The sequence below is a fragment of the Ranitomeya imitator genome, chromosome 2 (genome assembly GCF_032444005.1).
Source record: "Ranitomeya imitator isolate aRanImi1 chromosome 2, aRanImi1.pri, whole genome shotgun sequence".
Taxonomy (NCBI): Eukaryota; Metazoa; Chordata; class Amphibia; order Anura; family Dendrobatidae; genus Ranitomeya; species Ranitomeya imitator.
In genome coordinates this window covers 546,491,027-546,504,349 of record NC_091283.1, presented here as the reverse complement: position 1 = coordinate 546,504,349, position 13,323 = coordinate 546,491,027, and the positions used below count along the sequence as shown (strand labels likewise).

Sequence of the window (13,323 nt, the reverse complement as noted above, 5' to 3'; positions counted from 1 at the left end):
TTTGTTCTCTGTAATATATTGACATTTTCAATGTTTTATTATCTACTTCCACTAGCTCATTGTGTTATTGTCATTGTTTATGTACCATCGGGGAAAATTATAATTCGGTATTTTCTGAATAGTTAAAACAGTAACATTAGTTCTTATGGGAATTATTATATCCATATAAATTATTTTCTTTGGGAAAAAAGCATGACTTAAAACGGAAGTCCACTTAAAATAGTCTTTGGCATGACCATATTTAATTTCACTTTAAACTTTATTTGACTTTAGAAAAATAATTTTAATACAGATTTTAGCTTCATACTAAGCTTAAATATTACAAAAATGGTGTCCTTTATGTTTAGTGTAAACTTGTAATAGGCAATTTCAACCTTAAAGAGAATCTGTAACAAGGTTTTTGCTACCTCATCTGAAAGCAGGATAATGTATGAAAAAAATAGACCCTGTTTCCAACAATGTATCACTTAGGTTACTGGATGCAGCAGTTCTGACACAATCAGAGTTCTTAGATTTAGAATGAAGCAGAGCTGAGAAAGCTAACCCCGCCCACAACAGGCTCTGTATGTGTATTGTCTATTGATAGGAAGCTGCTTATCACAGGAGGGGGCATGTACAGACGAGTGCCTAGGCAGCGGCTAGTCACAGCAATAATAATCACCTGGTGATAAAACCTTGAGTATAAGTAAACAACAACACACTGCGCAAGTGACACATTGTTGAATTTTTTGTTTTAACCCCTACCTCACACTCTCCTCAGATTGCATATCAAAAATCTGTTGACAAATTTCCTTTACAGGAGTAAGCATGGCTTAGTCAGTCTGTTGTTGACACACTCATTGTAAGAGGGTTTCCAGAACAGCAAGCTGCCTCCTAGGCATGGACAAGCCAGTGCCAGTCTATTTTGACAAATCTATTGTTCACATGCATTATTGAAGGGATAGTTACCACATTAGTATGAACATTTCAAAAGAAATCTACTATATAATTGTGTAAGGGTCACTTCCGTCTGTCTGTCTGTCACGGATATTCAATGGTCGTTACCTCTGTCATGGAAATCCAAGTCACTGATTGGTCGTGGCAAAACAGCCATGACCAATCAGCGACGGCCACAGTCCGGCGGCCACATGGCCGCTCCTTCCTCCCCGCAGTCAGTGCCTCCTCCATACTCCCCTCCAGTCAGCGCTCGCACAGGGTTAATAGCAGCGCTAACGACCGCGCTATGCCACGGTGTAACGCACTCGGTTAACGCTGCTATTAACCCTGTGTGACCAACGTTTTACTATTGATGCTGCCTATGCCCAGCCACATAGTATATTGCCCAGTCACGTAGTATATTGCCCAGCCACGTAGTATATTGCACAGTCACGTAGTATATTGCCCAGCCAGGAAGTATATTGCCCAGTCACGTAGTATATTGCCCAGCCACGTAGTATATTGCACAGTCACGTAGTATATTGCCCAGCCAGGAAGTATATTGCCCAGTCATGTAGTATATTTCCCAGTCATGTAGTATATTGCCAGTCAGGTAGTATATTGCTCAGTCATGTAGTATACAGCACAGAGCCACGTAGTATATTGCCCAGCCACGTAGTATATTGCACAGTCACGTAGTATATTGCCCAGCCACGTAGTATATTGCCCAGCCACGTAGTATATTGCCCAGTCATGTAGTATATTGCCCAGTCACGTAGTATATTGCCCATCCACATTGCCCAGCCACGTATTATATTGCCCAGTCACGTAGTATATTGCACAGCCCATGTAGTATATTGCACAGCCCATGTAGTATATTGCCCAGCCCACATAGTATATAGCAATGTGGGCATCATATCCCTGTTAAAAAAAGAATTAAATAAAAAAATAGTTATATACTCACCTTCCGGAGCCCCCAGATCCAAGCGAAGCGGTTCCCGACGCTCATCGCGCGCTCCGGTCTCAAGAGTGCATTGCGTTCTCGCCGAGCGGCCAAACAAACCTTTTATAGCTGCAGCATGTACAGGACCTTCCCAGAAGGACCAATGGGAGGCTGCCACAGAAGATGAGCACCTTCAGGACATTCCTGGAGGACCAAAGGGATCTGCTGCAGTATCTGAGCATGTGACCATCGATCTCCAATGGGAGATCTTGCCCTGGGCATGCTCAGAAGGGGAAAAGCAGGACTTAGTCCCAAAAGCGTCTGCTCGCCGCTACCCAGCACTGGCTTCAATGGCAGAAGCAGGAGAAGCAGCAGTAATCCTATGCACAGAGTGAGACTGAGCAAGACGCTGGGACCGACGTCTCTGCTGAGCAGGCTCCACTGCGGCTGATGCAGAATGAGAGACTGCAGCAGACATGGTTCGAGATTCAACCTGTGCAGCGGCGGGAACTCGACTCCTAGCATTCTATAGATTATAATGCACTACTCATGGTCTTCCATAGACTATAATGCACTCCTCTTGGCTCTCCCTAGAATATAATGCACTACTCATGGTCTTCCATAGACTATAATGCACCTCTCTTGGCCCTCCATAGAATAGAATGCACTCCCCATGATCCTTCATAAAATATAATGCACTCCTTATGGTCCTACATACTCTATTATGGACACTAGTCACTGATTTAAAAAAATATATACAATTCTCACCTCTCTTCATTCCACCTGATGCTTCGGTCTCCTGAGCATGTGGCATGAAGCGCCGCACATCTCAGTACAGAGTATACCAAAACATGGGGAAAGAAATGAATTTGGAGGAATTTATTACATATTAACAAAAAGGGGCAATCCCCATAATGAAATCCCTCACTAATAAGCCACAAAATTTAACTTTAATTGTTATCTATTAAAATTGCTGTGGGATATTACTAAAATATTGTCCCTAATCTGTTCCAACTCATATTGTAAGATATGCACTTACGTTTGGTAAGGGTGACACCCAGGAAGTCACCAACTTTCTAACTGAAGGACAATCACACTATAGCACAAGTCACCCCGGGTGCGCACTGTAATGATGTCATCGCATCCCCTGCACTGAGACGTCAAACTCCAAGGAAGAATGATGGGGGAAGAACCGTCAGCTGATGCTCCGTTCTCCATCATCATTGCTCGCGGTACCCCTTAGCAGTCACGTGACCTGTCGCCATTGGCAGTACGGCACTGAAACACATCTATGCATCCAAATGCCTTACTTAAGGGTGCCTTTTTAGCACACTGTCACTAAGCAAAAGATGACAAAAAAGATTGGTTAGTGGTTTCTGAATGGCTATTTCTATGGTAACTTGTTTGTTTTTTACACTTTTGTCAAAATGTCCACCTAAATAGACAAATGACCATAAATCTGTAAGTAAATTATAATTACCAAACCTGATTTTTACCTTTAACTTATGATTAACTAATATGTGAGATAGTCTTATATTTTAAGTGGAAATCTACCTTGACCTTATAAGTTTGCTGATAATGTCACCATGATGGAAAAAACTATCAATGACAGGTGCACATATTGTATCCATGGCAGTTCCCAATGTTTAAAAAAATCTCATTAGTATTTTTCTACGGCTTTCATGCTGTTAAACTGGGCTATGTGCCTTCTTATTGTGAATAAACAACAGAGAAAGGCGGGCACCGCACATAATATGACGGCGATCAGCCACGTGCATATAAACAGTATAAGAAAAAAGCACAAGAGAAGGATATGCACAAACTGGCATCAACCGTATATAATAAATTTTATTTTAACAAATCTTTACAACAAAAAGGCAATAAAAAGGACACACAATTAAAAACATTTAAAAACAAAGCAGACCAACCCTCCTCCTCCAGGACTAAACAATATAAATGAACATGCAAATGTTACACGGGGCATGAGATCAGGATAACAGATTCATATAGTCCAAAATGGTCACACTAGAAATCATCAAGGCCCCGTACTGAAATCCGTCTAGACCCCTACTATAGCAGTTATTAAATAAAGTCTATAGCCCCTAGTGAGGGAGCAGTAATGCGAAAAGAGTGCACCGAATATCACCACAACCAATAAGGTGCTGCACCCTATATCCGCACACCTGCTACACACCTAAATATTGACAACCCATATCATACATCCCCTAGTATGGAATCAAATCCAGATCGATACAGAAATGGTCCCTAGGTGGCCAGGGTACTGGGCAAAAAAAGCCTGACATAAGAGGTGGTAACATTACGTTAGACCTCCTTAGGAGGGAGTCCAAGTGGATCTACAACTTGAATAGTCGGGCCCCAGGGGGGATGAATGAAGAACTTTTATTTACTGGCTTTTATAAGCAGATCTAGGCATTCACCCCTTTCTAGCATCGCCGTCTATCATAAGCCAATTGAGTTTATTTACTTTCACAGACTGAGTGCCTAGCAATATGGTATTTTTCTTTTCCCCTCAGGAAAACATTGTCATCAACCAGAGGACATCGTGACTCCTTTTTTTTTTTTTTTTTTGCGGTGCACAAATCTAAATCTTCGGTGTGCATATTTTGGTCTTTCCCTCTACTATCATGGCGTGAGCGTACAAACCCTTGCCTTATATCATGGACCCTGCGACGATCGTTTTACTTATTGTAATAACAGAGCGCATGTGGGGTGGTATAAGGGTGAAGTTCCACATCTGTTTATACCTCACTAACAGCGGCTGGGATTACTGTGCCGCTCAATAATTTATGTGTCTCTATAGTCAGCTTAGATACGTAGGTGCGCAAACTTTAAACTCTAGCACGCATATTGTGGTGCTTGTATACACATCTTTGTCTTATGTCATGGACCTTGCGACGATCTTTTTATTTGATATGACGGCATGGGGGATGGTACTAAGTTGTTGTTCCATACCAGTTTACACCTTACTTTTATCATCTGGCTATATTGTATCGTTCAATGAGTCATGTGTTCTCACATTTAATACGCATGCGTCCTAATCTTGGTCTTTGAATAACTGGTATTACTGTATATAATCTCAATACTCGTTGTGCACTCTTTAAGTGTCATCTTCTTGGTTACAATGGCGATTGCGCGGGGTCTGTTGCACTACATCATGTATCCTGTAAACGTTCATTTTTAGTATGTTTGTGGGGTGCAACATAGTTGATGATTGATAATAGTGTATACCCTACCAATAGCGCTTAGCGTTACTGTACTGTCTAAGAGGTTATGTACTCGTATTTGGACATGGCTTTGCCCTAATCTTGGTCTTTGACCTACTCATACAATTTTTTAGTGTGCACACTGTTTAGGTATTATCTTCCTGGTATTTAATTGCGCTTGCGCATGAATCTGTGTCTTACATCATGGACTCTGCAATGTCCATCTTCATCCAGCAGTATAACGCATATGGGGTGGCACATGGTTAATGATTTATACCAGTGTGCACCCCATTAGTAGCACTCATAAAGATTGCGCCGTTTAACAACTCTTGCGTCCACATATTTGTATTAGACCCGGACAGGTCTCACTCTATTTGACTCTCTGCATTATGGAATGGAAGGGGAACAGGCAGTGCGCATGCCTGGGTCGCCTTTGTGGTTACCACTTCGGCGCCTGCGCATTTACTTCTCTCTGTATGTTGGTGAGTGTTTCCTTGGAGAACGCAGCGCTTGCGCAGTCTCTTACCATTGAGCGGTGTTAACCTTTGGGCTCGTATGCGCATGACCGGAAGTGCTCTTCTGTCACACGCCGGTAACCCATTACCACGCCGCTGCAGCCTCACAGGTGAAATTTATCTCTTTATTATGGTGTATATGTAAAAGGCGTATGTGGGACATATCCTCTACAACCTTCCCCTGACGAAGACGCCTTAGTAGCGTCGATACGCGTGGGGCCGTCATCCCCCTCTTGGACTTTTCTCTGTCAGCTACCCCCTCGCACTATTCAGCCCTTTGTAGGGACACACGGATTTTGTGTACCTGCCTCCCTGGCAACCCCCCCTTTTTTTGCCCAGTACCCTGGCCACCTAGGGACCATTTCTGTATCGATCTGGATTTGATTCCATACTAGGGGATGTATGATATGGGTTGTCAATATTTAGGTGTGTAGCAGGTGTGCGGATATAGGGTGCAGCACCTTATTGGTTGTGGTGATATTCAGTGCACTCTTTTCGCATTACTGCTCCCTCACTAGGGGCTATAGACTTTATTTAATAACTGCTATAGTAGGGGTCTAGACGGATTTCAGTACGGGGCCTTGATGATTTCTAGTGTGACCATTTTGGACTATATGAATCTGTTATCCTGATCTCATGCCCCGTGTAACATTTGCATGTTCATTTATATTGTTTAGTCCTGGAGGAGGAGGGTTGGTCTGCTTTGTTTTTAAATGTTTTTAATTGTGTGTCCTGTTTATTGCCTTTTTGTTGTAAAGATTTGTTAAAATAAAATTTATTATATACGGTTGATCCCAGTTTGTGCATATCCTTCTCTTGTGCTTTTTTCTTATTGTGAATACTCATAGTACACCTGAAATCTATCATAAAGTTAACGTTTACTGAAAGTTCTATCCTTAGGTTTTTAATGGATCTGTGGAATCCAGTTCCTGGACCCCAGTTAAAATCTGTAAAAGGTCCCTTCTTACAATGTGCTATTTAGATAACTGGTGTCTGGTAAAATGGTGGTGTCTTGTATAAATAATGTGTGTCAAACCTGTGGAGAAGACTAGGGCAGCAGTTAGAGCAGGAAGACTAAAGAACTTTCTGCTAATTGAATTAGAGCTAGTGCTACTGGACGATGACCCTTACTATATTTGGATGGTAAAAGATTACCTCATATGGGTAGTGTTTTGGCCCTTTTTTGCTGAAGACTTCACCTTGAATAAATATAGAAGGCGGATTTTTAGCCCCAAGCTTGATGAAATAAATAAATTATAAATGATGGGTACATGTATTGTACCCATGGCAGTTCCCTATGTTTATAAAATCTCATTGGTGTTATTCTACTGCTCTCAAGAACTTTTTATGGGCCACAAGACTCTGTTTTATTGTGAATAAAAGTACCTAGAGAGGACTAGACAGCTAAGAGATAATTAACAATAAATTAGGACATTTTTGAAATTTTCAAATTTCAATTTGATTTTGTTTTTGTATTTTAAAGTCGTTATTGCAGCAAAATTCTTTGCACAATTTTACAGCATAGCATAGAAATTCAATAGGAAATGACACTGGAGTTGCATGTGACAGATAGCAATTTGATTTCATTACTTCTTACGGAGACACTAAAACATGATTGAGCTTCTATTTGTGATTTATTCTTATACTATATACACATGCTAACCCCATGGAAAATAACATATTTTGCCTAAAATGACATCACAAGGGAGTAGATGTGTGCATTGCTTACATTTACTTAATGTCTCCAACTTTCCTTTCGGTATTATAATGAAAGAAATACATTGTGGTTTGATGTTTAGAGCAAATTTGGTCACATGCCACATTGTAGGACCAATAAAGCTATGCTTATTTTCAATAATAAGTATGCTCGGACTGGGCCACAGGGAGGATAGGTGAATTTCCCGGTAGGCCCCTTTGCAGTAGTGGACCCCCACATCCTGATATAAGAAGTAGTTGGCCAGCATCTCATCATTCATTTAATAAACTACCCAGTTTATTATTATAGAAGTATTTTCCCAATCTCAGAGGACCCCTATAAACACTCTTAGACCTCCTCCTTAAGTTACGTTAAAATTAGGCTATATATTGCACATTTCTCTATATAAATAATCAATATTTTACACTTGAGCATGGAAAAGATGTCTAATATATGGACATGCTGCATTCTTGGGATTCATGGTCAGGGTAATAAAATGGCTCCATGCATTGTCTATAGGCAACAGGTGCACAATATGAACCGCTATGGAGCTGTAAGCTGGCACTGCGCCATGTTTGCTTTAGCATATCTGTATACCCCTGAACCCTATGAGCAGATGTTTTCAGGGTCACAGAATGTTCAGGGTACAGCATGTTATCCAACCACAGTCGTTTATTAAACTTTCTAATTAACATCAAATTAACCAATTAACTAAACTCATATTATAGCAAAGCAGCTTGCTGAGTAGATGAGGATACCAAATCCTAAACCCTCTTAATTCCACAAAAGCTCCCAGGTCGAGATATTTGATATTTGCTTGCTAATAGCACAAAAAAGCAGAACATTGAACACAAGGTTTAATTTTTCTTCTTAATCCAGGAACGGCGAACCAATTTCACTCAATGCGCTATCTCGCTGACCTACCAAAGTGCGCAACTGAAGCAGGGGTCACAGTGGCACCCAGTGGTCAGTCACGGAACTGCAACTATAATATTGATTCTATCTCAATACATTGCCAATAGACATTCTGCATGACAATTTAGTATATACTTATGGGCACAATGGTTTAGAATATATTCATACAACATACAACGATATCGTGGACTTCATATGTAACAGAATAGGATGAGAGTTCTTTGTTAATGCACTTGTGCTGCCAACACATGTAAGCTTGTGACCCTCTATTATTTTACTTGCGGGAAACATCTGTTTAGGATTTAGAACCACAAAATGAATGTAAAATGTATGAAAAGTCAAGCTGCAAGATTTATTCATGTAAAAATGAAAGTCATAGTCATGCTCTAAATGACTATCTGCAATCTCTGTACTATTCTGTATTATCACCAAAGACCACATCTAGGCACCCAGCTTGTGGCAGATTGCCCGGGAAAGGTGCCTGATGGCAGGGAGGCTTCTGCCTCCATTCTAGGTGAAGGCCTGGCTTCTTATACACCCGTAGGTTAATAACATGAATGGTCAGAACGTCCATCTATATGGATGCTGATTATATTGCATTATTCCCAATGTCTATATCTAGTTGAGATACCAGCCACAATACCTCCATGCGGCTAAATAAACGTCCAATCACTTGTGTACTTGTGTGACCGGCCACCAATGTCCTCGTTGTGGTCACCACCGTGGTGCTATGTTCTATAGAGCTATACGTATCGTACATACATTCACGCGCTGCTGTACCTCAATATATCATACGACGACATGAATATAAGTCGTGCAGCATATTACACACCCATAGGAATCAATTCCTTGCACATCATAAAGTTTTACAAGATAGTGGGCATCATTAATCAGAAGTATCTAACAGTGATGCTGCTGCCACCATAAACAGAAGAATCAGGAAATGGTCTGAGCTGTTGGTAAATCACTGAAAAATGGCGCAATTACTTTATTAGAAATGGCGCTCTTATTGTTTGCGGTTATATTAGGAGGCAGTTTTAGCGAGACTGATATGCGTTCGAAATTGTGACTAATTCTGAGGTAAATTTCTACGTGGCCAAGATATACATTATCCGTGTGTCTGTATTAGTGAAATATATATATCTATACACACACATATATATATATATATATCGCCAATGGTCTTTTGTGTATATATGTAAATATATGCATATGAATAGCATACACATAGATAAATGTAAACATGCAGATTTACAGACACGTATACATAGCATTCTACATAAATGTCTATAGGTCCTTATGCGTGCACACAAACATATACATACATGCTAAAAAATAGACGACCAGCTACAAATAAATGAGCCAAATGCACAAAAATAGATGTAAAAAGAGAGTGAGCGCCTTCTATTTCCCTGTAGACTGTTTCCTTAGCTTTCCTCTCTGGTAACAAAGGGGCGAGCTGTGTTTATGCCCAGAGCTGGCACTGTATATAGGGCTTAGAGCCGTGTATACAGAGGTATTTCCAGTCCTTGTAACTTTTTTGTGACACAAAGGCCTTGAGGTGGTCCGTCAGCACGAGAAGAACTTAGAATCAGCCTGGACAGCGTTTCCTGCACCTTCCACAGCCCCTCGCTGGTCACTTCAGTCTATAGGACGCGATCAGGCTGCTGATCAACAAATGCTGACTGTTTTTTTTCCTTTGTTGATCACCGTTTGTCTAAGTCCGCTTTGTGCCTATGAAGGACTATAGCACCAAAAAACTAATATATACACCCTCAGATGTGCAGGGGGGCTCAGTGTGCAAATAGAAGGGGTCTTCCTAATACAAAAGGTTTCGGTGATCTTCCATGAGTAAATAAGGGTGCACTAAAAAGAATGAGGAATTCAGTTCTCCTACATCTGTATAACAATCAATACAATACATAAGCAAACAGAGAAAACAATACATATACAGCAAAAGCCTGATCATCCCTCTGTATACATGTCAGCATATTGGACATAAAGTATAACCTGGTGCCATGTAGCTCATTGACAAAAAAATAAAAATCTAAAAAAGGTATAATATAATAAAGCAATACTCACCCTAAGATATTTGTCTAAAATCCGGAACATGACAAATCCTAGTACATCCACCACAGTGAACACCCTCTATTATTTAGAACACCTCTGGCACGTCTGCCTATATGCACTGCAAGTTTACTATGAACCCAACTACCACACAAATGAGGACATTTTCCTGTTAGATTCCGCACCATAATATCTGACATCTCAAATTGTCTGTCAGCACACCTCAACTGTACAGGAAGATACAATACAGGAGGACAGGTTTATTTCTTTTCTTTGTTTTTCTATTTTTTTTTTCTTTAGTATTATTTTATGCCTGGGATTACAGGGGTTAAAGGCAAGCACATTTCCATACACATGGAATTGGAGGCGTGATCTTATAATCATTTATTTTTAATGGCCGGAGAAAGGAGGGGTTGGGTGGACAGGCTAGGAATGATTTTGGGGGGATTTGGAAGTGGGAAGGACAAACTGTAGCCAATAGCAGTCAATGAAAGGAGTTGTAAGGTGTTTGTGTTCCTTAGGAAAGATCTCAACCAACGGTGCCTTGTGTCTGAGGAACTTGTCACCTGTTCGAAGCTTAGGGAATGACACATTGGAAGTCACAGAAAGGTTAATGTGACAAATCTCTACGAATTCTTGGTGACCACCACATCTACGTTATGAATTCAGGATGTCCACCACAGCTACTTCTACCTTGATGAATTCATGATGTCCACCACATTTACTTCAACATCTATGCATTCGTGATGTCCATCACATCTACTTCTATATCTATGAATTCATGATGTCCATCAATTCTACTTTTATGAATTCACGCCCATCTCATCTTCTTCTACTTTATGAATTCAGGATGTCCACCACATCTACTTCTATTAATTCACGATGTCCACCACATCTACTTCTACCTTATAAATTCAGGATGTTCTCCACATATACTTCTATCTCTATGAATTCAAGAAGTCTAGGACAACTACTACCACTATATATTCCGATGTCCACCTTATCTACTTCTACCTTAGTAGATTCATGGTGCCCACTGTAACCACCGATGTCTGTCTCTGTTCATAAGTGCACATCTATTATGCGTATGTATATTAATTCATGAACAACACAGCTACTAATATCTCTTAATATTTGTAGTGGACATAACATCTACTCTTACTCTTTTTCATTCATAGTGGGCATCACAACTTTCTCGGAAATGATACTGATAATCCAAACTACTTTTGGCTTCATTATGTCATAGTCGTTATTACAGCTCCTTCTGATGGCCAGTGTAATTGACCAAGCAGTGACCATGTTCATGCTACATAGTTCATACAACCATGCAAGCAAGATAACATATGGCAGATATTCCTCGCGAGTCTTCAATGTGAGTGATGTGACTGTTCTATATATGTGACAATATCTACACACATGCCTGCAATCAGTGGGTTAAACAAGCATCCCTGCCTGATAACAACCTGTGCTTCCTTGCAGCTGTCATCCCACAGTACTACCCTCTGTCCTGCAAGTTCAGAGCATGCACCAAGCTAGAACCTGGCATGCCCCATCGCCATGCCCAGATGGATCAGCATGGGGCAGACCAGCCAGTGGTGGACCAGCCAGGACCCAGTGCAACAACTTCTCTCTGGCAAACTCTTCCATCCCAGGCAGGCACCACTGTCACACTGGCCACTAAGGGCACAAAGTTACCATCCACTTCTGGTCTTAACCCCTTCCCACTCAATAAGCAGTAAGAGCAAGCATAAGAGCAGATGTGGCAGCAGAGTGTTAACACTGTACCTTGTTGCAGTGATAAAAGTCCAGGGGGCTGAGGCAGGTGGGGTCTGTAGATAAGGTGCCCACGCTGGTGGGGGCAGGAGGGTAGAACCTAACGTCCATCACAAGTCGGCCGGAGGGGCATTAAAGCAGCTTGATGTTTTGTGTATAGATTTTTTTATAAATTCTCTTCTGCAGCCTCCTGTGTGAGCTGCACTGCCTCTTGCTGAGTGTATGTGTGTGATGGAGGGAGGGAGGCTGTGTCTATTGTTTGAAACAACAAGACAGAGAGGGAGAGAGAGAGGAGGGAGAGGGAAGGGTGGGGGGGTTGGGCATCATTTATTCTCCTTCTCTCAAACATCCGTTCTGTGCTCTCTCTCTTTCTCTCACTATTTTCAACCCCCTCTCTCTATTCTCTCTTGTTCTTTCCCAGGCCTCTCTCCCCACTCTCTCTTTCCCTCTTTTTACTCTCCCTCCTTCTCCTTTTCTTTTTATTAACTCTTTCCTAGCCTTCCACCTCCCATGTAGCTGCACATCTGCAATCCTTTTATTTTACTGTTACATTCCTCACTTTGCACATCGGCATATGAATGGTTAATGATACTTAGCCACATAGCTTACAGTTCATTATCTGGAATGTGTATCACAATTATCCCTATTAACACCTGCAATACCTAATAGATAAGAGGATGAAGCATTTCCCCTCCCCCTGATCAATCTATCTACCCTGTATCTATCTGTCTCATATCTATCTATCTATCTATCTATCTATCTATCTATCTATCTATCTAGTATCTATCTATCTATCTATCTATCCCGTATCTATCTGTCTATCTATCTATCTATCTAACTAATATCTATCTATCTATCTATCTATCTATCTATCTATCTATCTATCTATCTATCTATCCCATATCTATCTATAACACATCTATCTATCTATCTATCCCATATCTATCTATCTATCTATAACACATCTATCTATCTATCTATCTATCTATCTATCAATCCCATATCTATCTATCTATCTATCTATCTATCTATAACACATCTATCTATCTATCTATCTATCTATCTATCCCATATCTATCTATCTATCTATCTATCTATCTATCTATCTATCTATCTATCTGTCCCATATCTATCTATCTATCTATTTATCTATCACATATCTATCTATCTATCTATCTAATATCTATCTATCTATCTATTTTTCTATCTATCTATCTATCTATCTATCTATCTATCTATCTATCTATCTATCACATATCTATCTATCTATCTATC

At 40.5% G+C, this 13,323-nt stretch overlaps 1 protein-coding gene across 3 annotated transcripts in view; it reads right to left on the bottom strand.

Moving 5' to 3' along the window:
• TOX2 (TOX high mobility group box family member 2) overlaps window positions 1–12,427 on the bottom strand; it is a 150,912-nt gene extending 138,485 nt beyond the window's left edge. For 2 of the 3 annotated variants that reach the window (XM_069751941.1, XM_069751942.1), the window contains exon 1: window positions 12,061–12,427. In XM_069751941.1, coding sequence (XP_069608042.1) covers window positions 12,061–12,159 — 99 coding nt within the window. In that variant the 5' untranslated portion in view covers window positions 12,160–12,427. Of the gene's footprint in view, window positions 1–10,290; window positions 10,630–12,060 lie in introns of those variants that run through there. The other variant, XM_069751944.1, reaches the window with a different exon arrangement.
• Between the last annotated feature and the right edge of the window lie 896 nt (window positions 12,428–13,323).